The sequence below is a fragment of the Phalacrocorax carbo genome, chromosome 14 (assembly GCF_963921805.1).
Source record: "Phalacrocorax carbo chromosome 14, bPhaCar2.1, whole genome shotgun sequence".
NCBI lineage: Eukaryota > Metazoa > Chordata > Aves > Suliformes > Phalacrocoracidae > Phalacrocorax > Phalacrocorax carbo.
In genome coordinates, this window is record NC_087526.1 from 16777196 (window position 1) to 16795764 (window position 18569).

General features: G+C 56.6%; 1 protein-coding gene across 4 annotated transcripts in view; it reads left to right on the forward strand.

Annotated features, from left to right (window-relative positions):
- Window positions 1-18569, forward strand: part of DLGAP4 (DLG associated protein 4) — a 152571-nt gene that overhangs the window by 71104 nt on the left and 62898 nt on the right. For 2 of the 4 annotated variants that reach the window (XM_064465060.1, XM_064465055.1), the window contains exons 3-6: window positions 6121-7163; window positions 8561-8731; window positions 14041-14258; window positions 17596-17710. In XM_064465060.1, coding sequence (XP_064321130.1) covers window positions 6213-7163; window positions 8561-8731; window positions 14041-14258; window positions 17596-17710 — 1455 coding nt within the window. In that variant the 5' untranslated portion in view covers window positions 6121-6212. Of the gene's footprint in view, window positions 1-6120; window positions 7164-7784; window positions 7839-8560; window positions 8732-14040; window positions 14259-17595; window positions 17711-18569 lie in introns of all 4 variants that reach the window. The other 2 variants (XM_064465056.1, XM_064465057.1) reach the window with 2 other exon arrangements.

An 18569-nucleotide genomic window follows, 5' to 3' on the forward strand; every position in this document is an offset into this window, starting at 1 on the left:
AGCCCTGCGCCTGGGCCTCCATCATGCACACCACTGGCAACAGCACACACACAATCCACAGCCGCAGAGATGTGTTGGCTTTCATGCTACAGTCCCAACACTCACGCACAAGGAGCAGAGACCCAGGTGAAAGCCAGGGTGCTCTCAGAGCAGCCTGTGCCCTCCCAGGCTTGGTGAGGAGTGAGCATTGCCCGGTGCCCCCCAGCACCCACCGCCTCTGCCACACATTGGACTTGTAAACACCAGCTAATTGCAAAGTGAAATCCTGGAAATGGACTGAAGCAGAAAGCGGTGAGCCGAGGCAAGGCTGGCAGGGTAAGGCACTGCATTTCCTCCTCCTGTCCCCTCCTCGCTGAGAGAGGGAAGAGGGTTTGCGCCGTTCTTTCCATGCCCTCAGTATAATCTGCTTTAAGGAGGGTTTGCAGAATTTAAGTTGGGAGTTTGGCCCGGCTAGTTTCTCCTGGAAACCCACCTCCACGCCAAAAGTTAAAATGAAGGCATGGTGGGCAGTGGCAGCTGGTTTGCCCGAGTCCCCTGTGGTGCAGAGCCCCAGCACAGAAGCTGATCCCTAATGTGGGCCCCTAAGAAGTGGTCCCTAATGTGGTTGGCTTGCAGGAGGTGCTCCGCGCTCTCACAAGCACAGGGGCCCCCCAGGCTTCATTGTTCTGTGTCTTGGGGCTCAAGCCTGTTCAGAACAGGCAGGGAGCAGCTCCTGCGGAGCAGCAGTCCTCTGGCTGCTGCCCTCACCATGTCACAGCAACGGGGGGGAGTTACTGTGGGGAGACGGGGACAGACCCGTGGCCAGTGTCTCCTGATGACACACTGCATAGCCTGGTGGAGCACCTTCGAGGGGACGTGGAGCTAGTCTCCAAGAGTGGAAAGGAGGAAGGAGATCTGTTCTTCACGTGCAGGGTAGACAGGACAAGGCATCACAGACTGGAGCTGCCGCCAGAGAGATTCTGAATGGACAGTAGAAACTTCAGGGCTTTGTAGGATTGCAGAGACAGACATCTCCAGGACAGCTCGTTGGACTTCTGCCCTGGTGACATTTTGACAGGCTTCTCACCCACAGTTTCTGCCAGGAGTTATAAACCATAATTTCAAGGACTCACCAAACACTGCCTGGCTGGGCCACTGGCTGGATGGACAGCCATAAGCTGGGCAGGCATGTGAGAGTGAGGACAGGACAGAAAGCTAGGAAATCATTGCTTTGCTAGCATCTACGCTACATTGCAGCTGTCACTTCTCCATACAGTTCCTTTCAGTTACCTCCTGCTCTGCCCAGAGTTCGGGCCAGCCTAATCTCTTTGCTATTAAAAAGAGACAGAAAAGCAAATATTTGTAGTCATTGAAGTATCTCTTACAACAACAGAGGCTTTTCAGCTCACAATGAAGATGTGATTCAGTCTTCCTGAAGTGGAGTGAACCACCTCCCACCAGCTTCAGCAGCCCCCCGACCGGCCCCATCTCCCACTCACAGTAGACAAGCACAGCAGCTGTGGGTCCTACAGGAGGGAAACATTGGCAACGCTCACATCAGGGAGGAGAGGAGTCCCTGCGGAGCAGGAAGCTTCTTCCAGCAAGGCTATCATCTCCTGCATGATTTGAGATTTCATACACTGCTCAGTGTCTGGAGCTGCAGATGTATTTTGCAGGAGGTGCCGCTGTAAGTGAATTCATTGCAGCCAGCCTGAGCCCGCAAACAGGCAGCTCCAGTGCTGCTGTCGTAAACCGTGCCCGAGAGGAGGCTGAGTCCAGCTGGGGTTCAGAGTGGTTCGGGACACACAAAACTGCTATAAATCAGGTCAGTTCATCTGCTGCACCTCAGAGACCTCTGAGCATCAGCAAAGCCACTGGGAAGAGGAAGGGCAGCCCCCCAAAAAACACAAGCTAAGGGGAAGGAAGGTAATGGGGCCATGCAGCAAAACCAGCCCCTTCCCCTGGGCTCAGGGATGCATCCCCTCCTCCAGGGACCTGGCAGGCCCTGCTGTGACCACCTGCTAACCAGGGTCTTCTCCTGGCAACCACTGTGGGTGCCCTCCCGGAGGTCAGGGGCCATCCACCTCCTTGCCATGGTACCTGACTCAGGGCAGGGGGGCACAGCAGGGGCACCAGGCAGCTGTCCTGGGGGACAACCCTTGCCCAGTTTGAGAGCCGCAGGATCATGGATTTGGGAGATTTAATTTCAAGCTTTTTCATCCTTCCAAATTAAAAAGATGGCAGGGAAGAGGCTTGTTGGGATTTTCCCTTCCATGACCCCCCATCTCACAAAAGTGCCAAGGATTGCAGAGAGTAATTGAAATGTAATGAAAACAGTTTAATCCACCTTAAAGGGAAACCGGCTCACAGAGGATGCAGCAAACCCAGTACAGTGAGCACCAGGGGCTGGTGGAGTCCTGACTGCCCCACCAGCCCTGACCTGACAGATGCCCAGCAGCCCCGGGTGGCCCACGCTGTGACTGGCCATCGAAGGGATGCCCAGGGCAAGCAGGACAGGCAGGAACCTCGGGACCTGTTGGCAGCCCCGCAAGAGCCCACAGGAGGAAAAGGGGGCAATAAACTATCTGCCATATAGAAGCAAGTGTCCACCCTTGGCAAGAGCAGACGAGCCTGGGCAAGAGGAAGCTCCCCGCCCTCCCCTGCTCCCTGCCTTCCCGTCCCTTCTGCTCCCACCCCTCCAGCCCCACCTCCAAACTTCACTTTTTTCGCCCTTCCCACTTGTCCCCGCAGCCCCTCAGTCACTCCTCCCTGCCCCTCTGCTTCTGGAGCAGGCCTGAGCCTGTCAAGTCCCCAGCCCCACTCTTCCCTTGCAAGCCAGGCTTTCATGACATTTCATTTATTTTCATTTCATTTATTTAATTTCATTTCATTTCCCTATTTATTTTGAGTCCTAAGGCAGTTTTACTTTATTCTGGAGCCCAGTGAACACAAAAGCAGTGATGCTGATGTGCTTTACGCGAAGCAGTCACAGGGCTGAAATCTCTCTCAGGAGCGCCTGGGAGATTTCTGCTTCAAATATTGATTGCCCTTTGTAGGAAAAGACATATTTACTATCAATATCCAGAGACATCCCATTATAATCAAATCAGCGCTGTGTTGTCTCCTTAGGGACCGTCTGACTCCTGTAGCATAATGTGATGGGAGAAGCACAGCATCCATCAGAGCCACGATAGCCTCAGGCGGCCAAGCCCAAGTGAAGGACCTTGCTCGTAGTCCAGAGCTGGGAAGGGAGAAAGAGGCCACGGCAGGCAGAGCTGAGCCTGAGCAGATCAGGGTGGTGTTCAGGGAGGATTTGGGCTTCCCACTACCTGCAGGGCTTCCCCCGCAAGTTAGGCAGGGTTAAACTCGCCATGGCCATCTAGAATTTAAAGGACTAGACAGATGGCTCAGTCTGGAGCCTGTCCTTTTACAGTCCATCCTTCTCTTCTGTCCAGAGGGTTTCCTTTAGAACATCTCCTAGGGGTTTTTTGTCACCACTCTTTAACCGCTGCGCTGATGCCAGCTTGCACAATACAGAAGCAGGGCTGCCTGGCACATCCATGACTCTCTCTTCTGTGGCACTCCTCCAGACAGCACCCACTGCTGCTCCACCAGCTCACATGGGTGCTGTCCCATGGCCAAGGGACTCCAGAGGGGCTGATGCACCCAGCTGCTGAAGAGCACAAGAGAAAAAGGATGGCACCCACAGAGACCATGAGCAGCTGGACGCTAAGCAAGGCTGACGTTGCATTGGGTGTTTCGGCAAGAAGGGCAGGTCTGGTATCAAAGTTCCCCCAGCTCAGGCCAGGATGACAGCCGTGACCTCATCCCCAAAATGCACAGGCACTCTCCCACACCACCAAAGCCCAGGCCACGCGGCAGGGTGCCAGGCTGTAGGCAAAGGCAGCCGGACCAGCTGCAGGGCCCGGGTCAGCAGCAGTTCAAGAGCACCCACTCCATGGGGCCGTACAGCCTCTCCAGGTGGGTTTCAGGAGAGGTGGGACAGGACAGGGCCTTGTGTGGGGCCACAGGATCCCCTGGGAACAAGAGCTGTGCAGGTTCACGTGACTGCTGGGGGCAGCTGGCAATGCCTACAAATGCAGTAGGCTGAGGTCACGGCGGGGCGGCTGGCGGGATGCCCCCGGGTGCAGGAGTCGCAGGAGTGGGAGTCCCGGTGTCGGAGCAGGGCGGAGAGTGCAGGCGGCGCTTGCCTGCTGCCTGCAAACCACTGCTTTAAAAAGACCAGCTTTGCCAACCCACTGGGAGAGACAGTTAGATGGAGGCTTTTTAAAACCCATCACACTATGGAATACATTGCACTTCTTTTTTTTTTTTTTTTTTTGTGCTTCCAAATAATTATTTAAAGCCCTAGCTGCTTTTCATCAGTAATACATTTTTCCCTCTGTAAGGAAGGAAAATGAGTCTGTCAGTTCCTATCGTCCTTCAGTGATTGCTGACTCTGCTCCCTGCACCACTTCAGTGCTAGCAGCTTTTGCCAAGCAGACTATGTGCAGGAGAACAGGCTCCTCGGGGACACCAGAGTCAAATCTGTGGCTGAAAAGGGAGGATGGAGGAGCCCAGACTACCGGCTCTGCTTCTCAGAGGGACACACCGTTATCCTATTCGTTCTCTAGGAATAAGCAAATGATGGTTCCCTTTCTCACGAACTCACTGGAGGCTCTGAGGGTCCAGGCACTATTTCCCCTTCCAAGTGCACGTTGGGGAACATTGGATCCCTGTAGTGTTAGAAAATGGCTCTTCTGTACAGACCCCTGTCGTCCCAGCTCCCCGAGCAGACCCTTCATCTTACCAAGGAGCAGCCGTTCAGCTACATGTACATGTTTTGGGGACCTGGATTTTGCAAAAGTAGTCTAGGATCCCAGTTCTCCAGATTTTTACACCCATAGGATGCTTCAGTGTTTGCTAGTTGCCTTCAAGCTGCACTCAAACTAAAAGGAAAAGGAAATATGAGACTAAACTAAAAGGTAAAAGGAAATAAGAAATAGTTTATACACCACGTGATTTCAAATAGGTTTTAAGTATGGAAAATCAACACATTGATTGATCAACCTAACTCATCTATATGTTCATTAATTTTCTTTAAGCAGCCCCCAAAAGCTTGTCTTTTTTCCCTGTATACCCCAGTGCAGATGAGGATCCCTCCAAGCCGAGCAGGACGGGGTAAGTGCACCGAAGAAACCTTCAGTGAGGAGTGCCCTAAGGGACTCACCATGTCCAGCTGCCCCCCTCCACCACCCTGGAGGGATGCCTGTACCTGCAGAGTGGGCTACAGGTGGCCAACCTCAGCCTCTCGCTGTGGCAGAGGAGGACCATAGCAAGGGACAGACAGCCGAGCTCGCAAGGTGACGTAGCTACCCCAGGAGCAATGCAGCAAGGCAGGAAAGATCAATTGAGCAGGAAACAACTTCTCAGGTCAGGCTCTGAAACACCTCTGCTCTCATCGTAGCTACTGAAACAATTTTCTCTGGGGTAAAACATGCCATAAACCAGGGTGCTTTTTGGAGAGGAGATGTTTGACATCATATCGCATTAGCCCAGCTGCATGCAACACACAGAGCAGGGCTGCCAGCCCCTTCCAAGATCCAGTAACCACAGAAACACAAAGCATAACACAGAAGACAGGATGCTCAGCTCCTGACTTCCCTTGGCTCAGGCAAGGCCCGTGTGCGGTGTTTGACAGCAGGTTTTTCTCCAGCCCCCTGAACAAATTGGACGGGAGCAGTGATTTGCTGGCAGCGCCCCTGCTAGCCTTTGTTATGCTGGCTGGGGAAGGGACTCTATTAAATAAACATGCGCAGAGACCAGGAAAATAGCAGCAGCATTATTTAAGCAGCCTGTGGTTGAGCACTGGGACCCACAAGTGCTTAAACTGCAGCGACAAAGAATGACTCCTTCCCCTCCTCCTCTTCTGTACCCTGTTCTCTCCAGCCCCTGTTCTCATGGCCCTGCTCCTCCCCTGCTGCCATGTCATCTCTCTCCCATCTTGCTTCTCTCCTTCATCGCTTCACCTTGGGGGCATTTGCTTTTAGAGCTGGGACAGCCCTCACAACGACACCCGGTAAGGAGTGGGCTGCCAAGGAGGTTGTCAGCAGGCTCTGAGCGTCTCTCCTCTTCCTCCAGGTGCAGGGAAGTCTGCCGGGGAGCAGGGCCGGTACTCCTGCAAGGGCTTGGCCACACCATCCCTGAGCGATGCTCTAGGAAACACTGGGACCATGAAGGGCTTAGGAGATAACAGAAGCCGCCACCTCTCCGATAACCTGGACTCCCCTCAAGACTCTCTTTATGCCCCCCAGGACAGGAACCCTTATCTCCTCAGCCCCACCGACTCCTTCACCATGGACCCCCGATTCCCAGCCCAGAACACCCTCCATGGCGACTGTCTCCTTCCACTCAACAACCAGATCTCCAACAGCAGCACTTTCCCCCGCATCCATTACAACTCCCACTTTGAGGTCCCAGATGACAACCCTTTTCCGAGCCATGCCCAAGCCACTAAAATCAACCGCCTGCCTGCAAACCTTCTTGACCAGTTTGAGAAGCAGCTGCCCATCCACAGAGACGGCTTCAGCACCCTCCAGTTTCAGAGGAGTGATGCGAAGCACCGGAGCGAGAGCCCCGGGCGCATCCGGCACCTTGTCCACTCTGTTCAGAAGCTGTTCGCCAAGTCCCAGTCTCTAGAGGGCCCCACCAAAGGGAATGTGAATGGCAAGAAGGGGGCAGACGACCCCAAGCAAAACCGGAGGAGCAAGAGCAAAGACCGAGCGAAGACCTCCGAGCCCAAGCGGAGGACCAGATCCAATATATCGGGCTGGTGGAGCTCAGATGACAACTTAGACAGTGATACCTGCAGCTACCGCAACCCAATGGGCCTCATGACACTGGGCCGGCAGCCAGACCACAGCCAGCCGAAGTATTTCATGCACGCTTACAACACCATAAGCGAGCACATGCTGAAATCCTCCAAGAGCAATAACGACCTCAAGGTCACCCCTTGCACCAATATCCCCATCAACAATGACTCCAACTACATTAAGAGGGGCTCCTGGTCCACGCTGACACTCAGCCATGCCCGGGAAGTGTGCCAGAAGGCCTCTGCCACAATCGACAAAGCCTTGCTGAAATCCAAGTCCTGCCATCAAGACTTGGCCTACCACTACCTGCAGGTGGGTGCAGCAGAGGGGTTATGGCTTGCTCCATGCAGGGAGAGTGCAGGAAGACAGGGGACACCCTCTCAGTAGGCACTCTGTTGCCTGGTAGACCTAATCAAATAGCTCCAGATGGTTCAGCTGCCACCTCAGGTCACATTGCCAGGATAGGGCTGTGGGGTTTAAATTCACCAAGGCCCCAGAGACAGACCACCACACCTCCTGCAGACACACCGGTGCCGATGGGGTCCAGCTCCCCCAGCTGCAGCGCTGCCCCAGGACCCCCCAGCCCCTGTGCTGGACCATGGCAGTGTGGGGAGGAGGTGATGTGCTGGCACCACAGCCCTGGCACCCTCTGCTGTGACCCCCTTTTGCTGTGGGACTTCAGCCCACCCCCACTGCCCACCCAGATCCTGCAGATGCTGCGGTGGGGTAGACTCTTGGGCAGCTGGGCATGTAACTGCCCACATGTAGCTCTTCCTACTCAGTGCCCAGGCAGCTGGCGATGCCAAGGGGCCGCGGCTCGTACCCCACCCAGACATAGCTCCCCGGCCTCCAGCCAAGCACCTCTGCCATCCCACAGTCTGAAGGTCACCAGTAATAACTGATGCTTAAACCCTTATATCCACGCATCGCAAGGATGTGCCAGCGTGCCCAGTAAGCCCCGCTCTACAGAGCTTCCCTGGAGCACTGGTAGGACCTACAGCTCTGCGGGGCATGGCTGCCTTTGCTGCTCACCCACCCGCGGGACAGGGCTGTGGGGCCAGGAGGGCAGTGCCAGCCACCCCGCTTGCATGGCAGAAGCCTGCATGGCTAATGTCGGTTTGAACCCCCACATCACCAAGAGCGCCAGGTCACTGTGGTGGTTTCAAAAAGTGGCACTTGAAGAACATAAACCTGGTTGTGCCCTAGAGAGAGGAATGAAGATAAATAAGCCAGGCCTGGGTGCGGGGAGAGGGGGACTTTTCTACGTATGTAAATCTCCAGCATCCTTTTTAATGCAAAGGTGTCACGGGCTCCCCTGGCTGTGGCCAGTGGGCTTAGAGGCTTTAAAGGGCAATGAATTATTGAAGCACATTCTGCTTCCAATACCTTGCTAGCCACGGCTGAAAATCAAATTTCAGAGGGACTTATTGCATCAGGAACATCATCAGAAAAAATGTTCTTGGCCTGGTTTCTTTTTCTTTGCCCCCCTCCTTTCATTTGAGCATTAGGAGGTCAAAGAGCCGCAGACAATATATCCGCCGGCACTGTTCCCCGTCCGGGTGCAGCAGCAGAGCCCAGCACAGGCAGCCCTGGGCACTGACTGCAGCCCCCACAGCCCCTCACCTCCCGGGGTTTGGCCACGGCCGGGGGTACGAGACTGCCCTGCTCATTATTCCCCACCCATGTAATGAGCCTCCGTTTCTTGACAGCCTGACGGAGGGCTGTGGGCACAGCTGGGCGGCGTGAGCCCGGCCAGCAGCTGGGCAGCCGCACCGCTCGGCTGGGAGGACACGGGTGCCGCTCCGCTGCAGCCGAGCGAGCCCCCGCGGAGGTGGGACCAGCCCCTCAGCCCTGGGCCGACCGACGCAGGCAGCGGCCAGGTAGGGATCTTGTTTTGAGGGGAAGCTTTTGCCCAGCTCCCTCCCTGCCCTGACCCTCTGGGACTGTCAGATGGGGTCAGCAGCCTGCACCACCAGACTCGCAGCGAGGGCAGCCTGGGTAGGGCACAGCCGGCAGCCGCTGTTGGTGTGGCTGGAGGGGCACTGGGGTACGCCGGGGAGCGCCCAGCATCCTGAGTGCCTGGGGCAGCCCCTGCAGCCAGCAGCATCTCACCAGCAAAGCCAAGACCCCAGACACCCAATCCAGAAAACATGATGTTCTGTGCCCCTGCAAGCTGACAGGTCACGGGTGCTTGGGCTGACCTTGCCCTCAGACACCTGGTATGAGCCCTGGAGGGCAGGGCACGGGGCTCAGGGCCCTTGGGGTAGGATGGGGCAGCTGTATCCAGACCCTTCCTCAGCACGGGAAGGGGACTAAACTAACAATAGAGAAGTCACCTCTGGAGCCTGGTGTATGGGAAGCATCCTTTCGCAAGGCCACATGTCCCCTGTCACCTACTCATCCCTGGAGCAGGATGAGCCCACCCCCTGCTTGTGCCATGGTGAGGGACCACGTGCATCTGCCTGCCCGCAGAGCCCGGTGCTTGGGGAGCATGGGGGCCCTGCCCTGCTGCGGATGGGGCTGCTGCAAGGCAGAAATGCCCAGTGGGTCCCAGAGTGGAGAAGTGCCCCTTTGATATAAGGTAGGGCAGGAGGATGGGGACAAACAGCATACCCCAGCCTCCAGGCTGGGGTAAGCCCTCAAGGCTATTTGCATCCCTTGCCCCATCTGCAGACTCTGGGTAGTCTTGGGGCTCACTGGGGACTATTGGGGGTCCATGTGATGTTTCCAGGCCCACCCCCTCACTCAGACGTTGGAGCTGAGAGTGAGTGATCACCCAGCTTCAGGTCCAGCCCTGTCCCATTAGGGTAGGGGGTTTCTCAGGCCCAGTCCCCAAGGCGACACAGCACTGTCCTTAGAGCACAATTCCCAGGGAGGGAAGCTGTGCTCTCTGTCCCGTTCTCCCCTCCCCATGGGCCCCATGTGCACCCTGTGGTGCGAGGGAAGAGGCTGAGGGGTCAGGATCCCAAAGGCCAAGAAGCTCCTTGGAGTGAGGGATGCCCCAGGCAGCGGGTAAACAGGAGCAGGCAGGGCCGAGCAGCATTTCTGCTGCAGACTCAGACCCATGTCCATGGATTCCAAGACCAGACCAAAGGGATGGGCGGTGTCAGGGCTCCCAGGAGGCAAAGTCATACTACAGGCAGCCTTAGCCTTACCCAGATTAGCCTTCCCAACCGCACTTACAGTCAGACCACACCGAAGCTTCCTTAACCCCCAGTAGCCCCCAAAATAAATTCGCAGTCTAGAGTGGGTAGCCCATTCGGTGCCAGCCACTTCGCAGTTGCAGGCTGCCCACACACCAGCCCCACGGGGCTGCCCATGGGGCAGTAAATCCGGCCCAGGTCCTTTCCAGAAGATGCCTTGCCAAAAGGATAGATGGGGCCCATAGGCAGCCTGTGCTCCAGTTTTCTTTCTCAAGGACGTGCCTGAGACCACAAGTAGCTCTCGGGACACCACAAGGGATCCGGCCCTGGAGGGAGCGGCGGTGTACCTGCATCAGGCTCAGTCTCTTTGCATTGGAGCCTGGCCGCATGGCACGTGCATCCCTGCACGCTGCATCCAGCCCCATGGGTGTCTTGGCGGTGTGTTCATGTGTGGTGCATGTCTGCGTGTGCCAGGGCTGGGCTGCATGTCAGAGGTCGCACACATGCAAATGGAAAGCCTGTTTGCTCTGCTAGTCTCTCTTCCCCCAGACCTCACCGAAGAGATGAGAGCAGTGCAGCTCTTTCGCCCCTGCCCAGCACCCAGGATTGGAGTTTCCCTCTTCCCTCCTCTCTCCCCTCTGTTAATGTCCCAGGTGACTGGGGAATGCCCCTGTCAGAATTAAGGTAGGGGGAAACCTCTGTGTGGACCCTTCCTTCCTTTTCCCTCCACGACCAGCTCATGACACGGAGAGCAGAAGAGCCAGAAGGCACCGCGTCATGGCAGCAGGCAGCATTGTGGCGGGATGGTGTCACTGGAGCCCGGCTTCCAGGGACAGATGTGCCTGGATCCCACATGCTTGCGCCACAACTCACCGCACCGACCAACACCAGGCAGACAGGAGGATCTGCAACCTGAAGGATCCCTGGTGGATCCTGAACAGCACCTCAAGTACCTGCAACCGCTTGCAAAGATCCCCAAGGGCACCTACTTGTCTTTTCAGGTGTGGTACTTTTGAAACACCTGTCCTGTGCTCTGTCCCATGGAGCAAGAGCTGTGGGAGTCCCTGTGGACTCTGCATGAAGACAGAGGCAGGACGCACTCCAAACTGGGACACCAGTTTCCAAGGGTGTCCTGCCAAGCATCTTCCTTCCCCTTGATGCTGCTAAACTGGAATATGGAGCACCTTGAGAACAGCTCTGTTTCTTGCTGCCTTGCCAAGGCACAAAGTAGAGGAGAGGCAAGGGAAAGGAGAAATAAGGTAGCTCAGTTAGGACCAGCAGGCTGTAACAATGCAACAGGGAAGCTGGTGGAGGCTGTCCCTAGGAGATGGACAGGGTCCACACAGCGCAGGCAGCACTTGGAGATGCTTGACTCACGTTGCTGTAGACAAGCTGCACCAGCAGAGACATACTGAAAACACCGTCTTTGTGTTCCTTTGCCTAGAGCCGAGAGTGCCCAAGGCCAGGAGGCAGTTGCACAAGCCTGGGCAGAGCTGAGCAACCTGCAGACCTTGCCCTCAAGCAGCAGCATCAGAGTGGCCGCAAGAGCCTGTGGTCTTAATGCCCCCACTGAGCCCAGCACCTCCCACTGCCCCACAAAATACAGCATTTGACTCTACATAGAGGACGGCTGTGTAGTCTCCTGGCCCCGCTTGGCATGCCTGCCTGCTGGCAAGCTCTCGCCTCCTTAGCCAGGGGCTGCAGGTTCCAGTCCTGTCTGCCCCCTCGCCCCTGCTCCTTGCTGGCCCAGCACCCTTGCAGGCAGAAGGCTGTAACTCATCCTGAGGAGAAGGCAGGCAGCAAAATGCAGTCTCAGGTCAGAGCTGACACCAAGGCAATGGGTTTGTAAGTGCTTCTCAGGGTTCCTGTTTCCTTTAGGAAAGGTCAGAGCCAGCCACCCCAGTGATCTGCGGGATTTCTCCCATCGCAGGACTGAGCTGGAGCCAGCGAGGTCCCTCCTGGCTGGCCTCAGGGCCACCCAGTGCAGGCAGCCGGGCTGGGGCAGGGGGAGCGCTCATACCTGAGAGAGAAAGGGCCCGATGCTCTTACTTTTGTAGGAACCTGCCAGATAACACCCAGTAGCTCCTGAGCTGGGCAGCCTTGCAAGCAACCAGCCCAGAAGCCATTGCCAAGCTCTAGGTTTGCAGGAGGCTGAGTGGAATGAGCGGGGAAAACCAGCAGCAGTGGGGCCAGGGAGGCCTGGCCAGGTTTATGTCTCACAGGTGAGACTCACTCCATGTCGGTAACCCACCTGGATCTTGCACATAGGCAACACAGTGCCTCTGGCTCTCTGTTCCGTGTCCCCCAGCAGGGGGCCTGGCTCATGGGCACACGTGATGGTGATGGTGATGGTGGGAGCCCCATCACCAAAGCGGTCCCACAGGCTGTTTGGGTTCTGCTCTGCATAGTGCTGGGGTCACCCCTTGCCTTCTCCTGAACACACACAACAAGCAGCAGGCTGGCAGGACATGGGCTGAGCCCCTGGCTCCTTTGGGCAGAAGAAAGTCCTCTGAGCAGGCTAAGCGGTTGCACGTGGATTGAGCCTGCATCTGGCACACCACAGGCCCTCTCAGGAGAATGAGAAGCCACCACATGCAGATCTGAAGCTCATCTGAATGTGATGTGTGAAGCTGCACCCCAGCAGCAGCAGACAGCACCCTCAGGATGGCTCTGGCTCCCACAGAACATGCCCGCTGTGAACAAGGCGGGGAACAGGAACCATGCGGCGCTTAACGGCTCTGGCTCATCACAGTTGGCTGCAACACAGCTCTGCATCCCCAAAGCACTATATAATCACTGACTGATTAATCCCACAGTCTCCTGTGGAGCTGGGCAAATGCAACACTTCTCTCCAGCCATGTCAATGTGGAGGCTCTCAGCAGCATGAACTGCACTCAGTGCAAGATCCTTTGTGGTTCCCATGGTACTTCCCGACCAGCCTGCTTCCCACAGCAGACTGGGGACCTCGGGCTGTCCCAGTGTCTGCATGGTTTGCACATTGCTGCATTCCTCATATCTTCCCTTCCTTCTCCTTCTCAACGGCTCCTTGGCTCAAGAGTGGGTCAAAGGCCTGCTACAAACCAAATTAGGCATGAAACCAAGGCTTGCTCCTGGCAGCTCAGGTTGCCCCATCTTTCTCCTGGCCTGTCCCACACTACGTGTGGCTCTCATCCTGATCAGTCCTGCGCTGATACCTGGCTCTGCTGCTGTCCGAGCACCTTGGCTGTACCTCTGATCACCCACACAAACCCTTTGCAGGACAGGCAGGCAATGGTGTTCGTTGCTTTAGCTACTCAGTGCTTCAGGCCTCTAGAGGAGGCATGACCTTGCCCATCTTCAATGAGGGAACAAGAGATCATGGCTGCCTTAAATTAATCGCGGAGTTGTTGTCTCAGTGAAGTTGGAAGTGCTTTTCTGCAAAAGGTACTACTCATCTCTGTGCAGAGTAGGGCCAGCACAAGGTCTGTGTGCCCGAGCTGCTCTAGAGGGACTTGTGAAGGCCTGGCTTGGCTTCAGAAATTAATTTCAGTGACTAAGAGTCACATTCAACTTAAAGGCTGTTGGACCTAGTGAAGGTCTGAGCTCTGATCCACAGGTCCTGGTCTACAACAGCTCTTGATTACCTTGGCCTGAACAATATGTGCACTTTACATTAAATGAGCGTGGGCTTTGCGTTGAACAAGTGTGTGTCACTCCCGTTCCACTGCCCAGCGCAGATCTGGTGAGACTGTTCCCTCCCCGTTATGTCTGGCATTGTACAGCTTTTGTCAACTGTGTAAGCATGGTCCAGTGTGAAGGTGATCTGCTGTGGTGGTGGGGTGAATGGCTGTGGGTAGATGTGCTAAACCAGAAGCAATCAAACGTAAGTCTGTCTGGCATGAACTGGTAAGGGAGGGTCAGAAAGGAATTGCATTGCCCATTCCCACTACACTGCAGCCAAGGGTCCAACAGTTGTCCTTGCCACTAATCCCCCCAAGTCCCCAGGATCCCACTGGTCCCAGAATTACAGTCCCTCACACCTGCTCATGCTCCCCTTACTCTTGCAGGTGCCTCAGGGCGAGTGGAACAACACGCTGTCTCGGGACAAAGACAGCGAGATCCCGTGCCGGCGCATGCGGAGCGGGAGTTACATCAAAGCCATGGGGGATGATGATAGTGAAGACTCAGAAACCAGCCCCAAACCATCCCCGAAAACTGCAGCTCGGAGGCAGAGTTACCTCAAGGCCACCCAACAGTCCCTGAGTGAGCAGAGCACCACCCAAAGGTAACACTGCAGCTCCTCCAGGAGCTCTGCACAGGTTTCCAGGGCCCACCCCAGAAGCAGTCCTTGGGGTCTAACCAGCAGCACCAACGTGGACACCCCATGTGGGGATCAGAGCCCAGCAGAGCTCCTGCACACCAGCTCAGACAGCCCACGGGGCAGGCGGATGAGGAGACAAGCAGGACAGGAGAAGGTGTGGCAGAGAGCTTTCCATCCTGGGGACTCAAACAGACCTGGTGTTAGGAGCCTGCTCCAGGTCCCTGTCCCCTCAGTGATGGGGAGCACACTCCTTTGATGGAGCTGTGTGGATTTCCTCTCTACGCATCTGCTCCTGCAAGGGAGTGCAGAGATCCCAACTCCATGATGCTGTTTAGATGTGGAAGACGCTCAGCCAGCACAGCTGAGGACACTTAGCACGCAGCCCACAGGCTGCTGGGACTATGCCATCTGCTTTGCTCCACAGGTGTCCCAGGGATTCTGGGACCAGCCAGAACGTGCCCGGTTGGCACACTAGGCTGGGTGACATCCTGAGTTCTGGAGAGATGAGTTAAGATGTCTATGACCAGGTATTGAGGGAGGAAGACCCACAGTGGCTTGAGCTAGATAGACAGCAGAGCAACACAGCAAAAGCTTGCTGAGCAAGAGGCTGGTTCTTGCAGGAGGGGGGTCTGTGTGTGCCACCTGACCAGAGATGATGCTGTGCAGTGTCCTCGCCAGCTGTTCCGCTTCCCTGGACAAGGCACCCAGGAGCTGTAACAGGCTGTCAGTGTTCCAGATGCTGCAGCTCGGGAGAATGTGAGGAGCACAAGGGGGCAGGAGGAGGCAGGAGTCACCACGGATGAACTGCTGATATTCAGCAGACAGAGCCAGAAAGAGGTGAGGGTGCCGCAGGAAATGTGGAGACCCCTCATGGTGGCTTACAATTTCAGACCAGATGCTGCTTCCTGCTGAGGAGCCCTGGAAATGCCTGCTCTGAATCCATCCCTGTTCCCTGCCATCACATTCACTTCATGGGGAGCAGAGTTGGGTCCAGGGGTGTCTGATGCAAAACACCCAAGTTGAGAGACTGAGGTTCTTCTTATCTTGGGCTCGTTGTCCGTTCAGGTCATGTCCATCAGGGTATGACCTCACTGGGGCTGCTGGGGACCAGCCAGAGCCCACAGGCAGGCAGCTTTGAGAAAGGGGCTAAGTCAGGGCAGGGTGTTTGAGCAGGAGGGGCAAAGCTGGCCAGGCCATGGATGCAGCTACACTGGAGAGTAGGGGTCCAGGCTGGGCTGGACACGGCCATTACTGCATGTGCTTGGTCCCCAGCAGGAGATTTGCTGGAGGGAAGGATCCTGCCTGGGAAGGAAGGGGCTCCGCAGCTCTTGGTGCTGGGCTCCAGGGAGGGACACCACATCCTGGTCAGCCTGTCCCCTCTGCCCCAGGCTGGCCAGGGCTTGTGCGGGGCACAGGACAGGCCGGAGCTGGCGCCGGAGCACGGGCACGGCTGCCGTCGGCCAACCACCCCCTCGCCTCTCCTCCCCTCACCAAGGAGCTTTTTGCGTGCCCTGGCTGCTTTGGTCGCCGTGGGGCCTCGCTGGGGTCCCCCGCTAGCCTGGGACACCCTTGGGACAGCAGCAGGGGCACCATGCCCTGGTGCAGCCCCGTGCCAGCCCTCAACAAGGTCCTCGGTCTCCTTGTCCAGAGTTGCTGGGGCCACCTCTGGGCTCCATCAGCCAAGGGGCACTGGACCTGTGGTTTGGGACAGGAGGGACCACGCTGAGAAGGACAGCTGCAGCCTCAGCCAGGATGAGACACAGAGGAGTGAGACACAATCCATCCCTGTGAGAGGGTCGGGTCTTCCAAAGTCTGCTGCCTGCTTTGTGACTCAGTTTCCCCATGGGCAGGCTGCAAGGGTAGGTCAGGGTGAAGCCAAACGGGATGAGCGCAGGGAGGCTGGCAGGGACACTGCCTCAGGACACAACTGACTCACACAATAGGCGCACAGTGAGCTCATGGACAAAACCCTCTCAAGCCAAGGGAAACAAGGCAATAAACAGATAGCCCAGGGCTTGGGGTGCCACGCTGCCCTTGGCAACTCAGCAGTGGGTCCCCGGGGGCTGGGTGTCTCCTCCATCACCCCTGGCAGAAGAGACTACTCCCCGCACACATCACACCCCAGGATGGAGAGTCCGGAGGTGCCATGGTCTTTCCTGGAGGTCCACACACTGCACAGGGCTCCTGCCCAGCTGGGATGCACGCTGCCCTCAGCTCCACTGTCCCCCAGGCTGGTGAAGGACAAGCCTCTGCACCCACTGCTCTGCCAGACATGGGGGAAGCAGCACCCCAAGGATCTTCTGTAGGGACCATGGGCGATCCAAGAGGGAGAGTCGCCAGAGCTCACCCAGGCTGGCGTGGCTAACCATGTCCTCCACCATGCCCCACCTGATACGTGACAAGGACTCATTTACACAGGGTCTCATGGTGGAACAGAAGAACAGGGAAGATCCATCCTTCTACTTCCCTCCCAGCCCCTGTGTGCCTGGGTCTCAGCAGAGACTGTAGCTGTGGTCTTGGCTGGGTTGGGCTCAGTGGCAGTCCTGCTGCAGAGGCTACTGCTGAGCCCCAGGGCATGGGGACAGTGCTTTTCCAAGAGCCTGAAGCAAAAGCTACTCTGGAAATACTAACCCCCCTGCTCCTGCGGCACTGTCATTCAGGCTTGGCTCCCTTGGAACTTCTTCCAGATAATCTTTTGGGTTCCTCTACACAAATAAAAAAAGAAAAAATACCAAAAATCCTGCAGCTGTTTCCAATTGAAAAGTCCACCAAATACCATTTAAAAGTCATTTCTCGCCCCACCTCTCAGCCCTTTCCCACCTGTTCAGGCAGGGAAAAGCCAGCTTCCCTGACCCCGTCTCCCAGCATCAGCCTGTGTGAGAGACAGTCTGTCACCAGGGCTGTGACTGGGGGCTGGCACAAATCCCATGTGCTCCCTGGGGTTAGGCTGGACCAACCTGGCATCTGCAGTGCATTCCCAGGGGCAACAGAACGCAAGGTCTTGTCCCCTCTCCTTCCCCTGCGCCGCACAAACCTCCACCCATATGCCAGACTCACTATCTCAAGCCAGGGGCTGGCAAGGTGAGAAAGTGCTTCCTTCTACTCCAGGAGCTGCAACAGCGGCCGAGCAGTGGACTCAGTGCCCAGCATCATCTCCGTGCTGCCACGTGTGCCTGTGCCTGGCAGAGGGTGCTGCGGGCAGGGGTGGTCTGGCTCTCCTGGCAGGGCAGAAGCTCCAGCACAGCCCCAGCACTGCCCCCACCACCGCGATGCCCCTCACGCCCTCTCTCTCTGCTGGCAGGAGCCTGGACCGCCTGGACTCTGTCGAGATCCTCCTACCTCCGAAGTTCCCAACCTGGGAGGAAGAATACAACCAGATCTCCGACAGCGTCAACGAGTCCAGTTGCATCAACCAGGTGAGTTGCTGGAGCGCTGAGCCCTGCTGCACCAGCACACCCCAGTGAGAAAGGAGGCTGGCTGAGGGGAGAGAGGAACATCTTTTTCCCCCTTCAAAATAAGGCACTGGCTGCACATGCTCTTCTATGGCACCTTTACCAAAGTATAACGCCCAGGTCCTTAACTCTGATTCATATTGGACTCTCCTTCCTCTAGCTTTGCCTCCTCTCAGCCCTGCTGGTGCAGCTGAATTCACTACGCCATGGCCACAGGTATGGTAGCCCAGAGTGATGCTTCACAGCGATGAGTGAAGCTCAGGGCTGCTCTGAGCACAGGGTCCCACCATCTCACCACCGAAAAGCCACCTGCAAAGCTGCTCACCCTTGCTGCTAGCTCCTCATGCTGACGGGGTGGGGACAGAGCCCAGGCCAACCTCACCTGTGCAAAAGGTGGCATCCAGCCTGGGACCCTGCAGCGGGTCACTGGGAACAGTAACCCTGCTTAGCTCTGAGGCCCTCATCCCTTGTGCAGCAGGCTGGACCCAGGAACAAGGTGCCTCTAATTCAGGAGACTGTCCTGCCAGCTATCTGGGGATGTTTCCTTTGGATGTTCCTGGTCCCCATGGGAAGGGCAAAGCCAAGGATGCCAGTGAGGTGCTGATGGTGGGTGGCAAACCCCTTACCACAGGACGGGCTCACGCTCTGACCCCAACCTCCGGGATGCAGTTGGTGCAAACTGCGTTTAACTCCCTGTCCCACGCTGCTTCCCCTTAGGATTACTTTTGAGCAGCTTGGGGCCTGGGTGGCTACGAGCCAGCTGCCTCACAGGACAGGAAATAACCCATGCCAGGATGAGGCCTTTGCAGAGGTCCCACGTGTT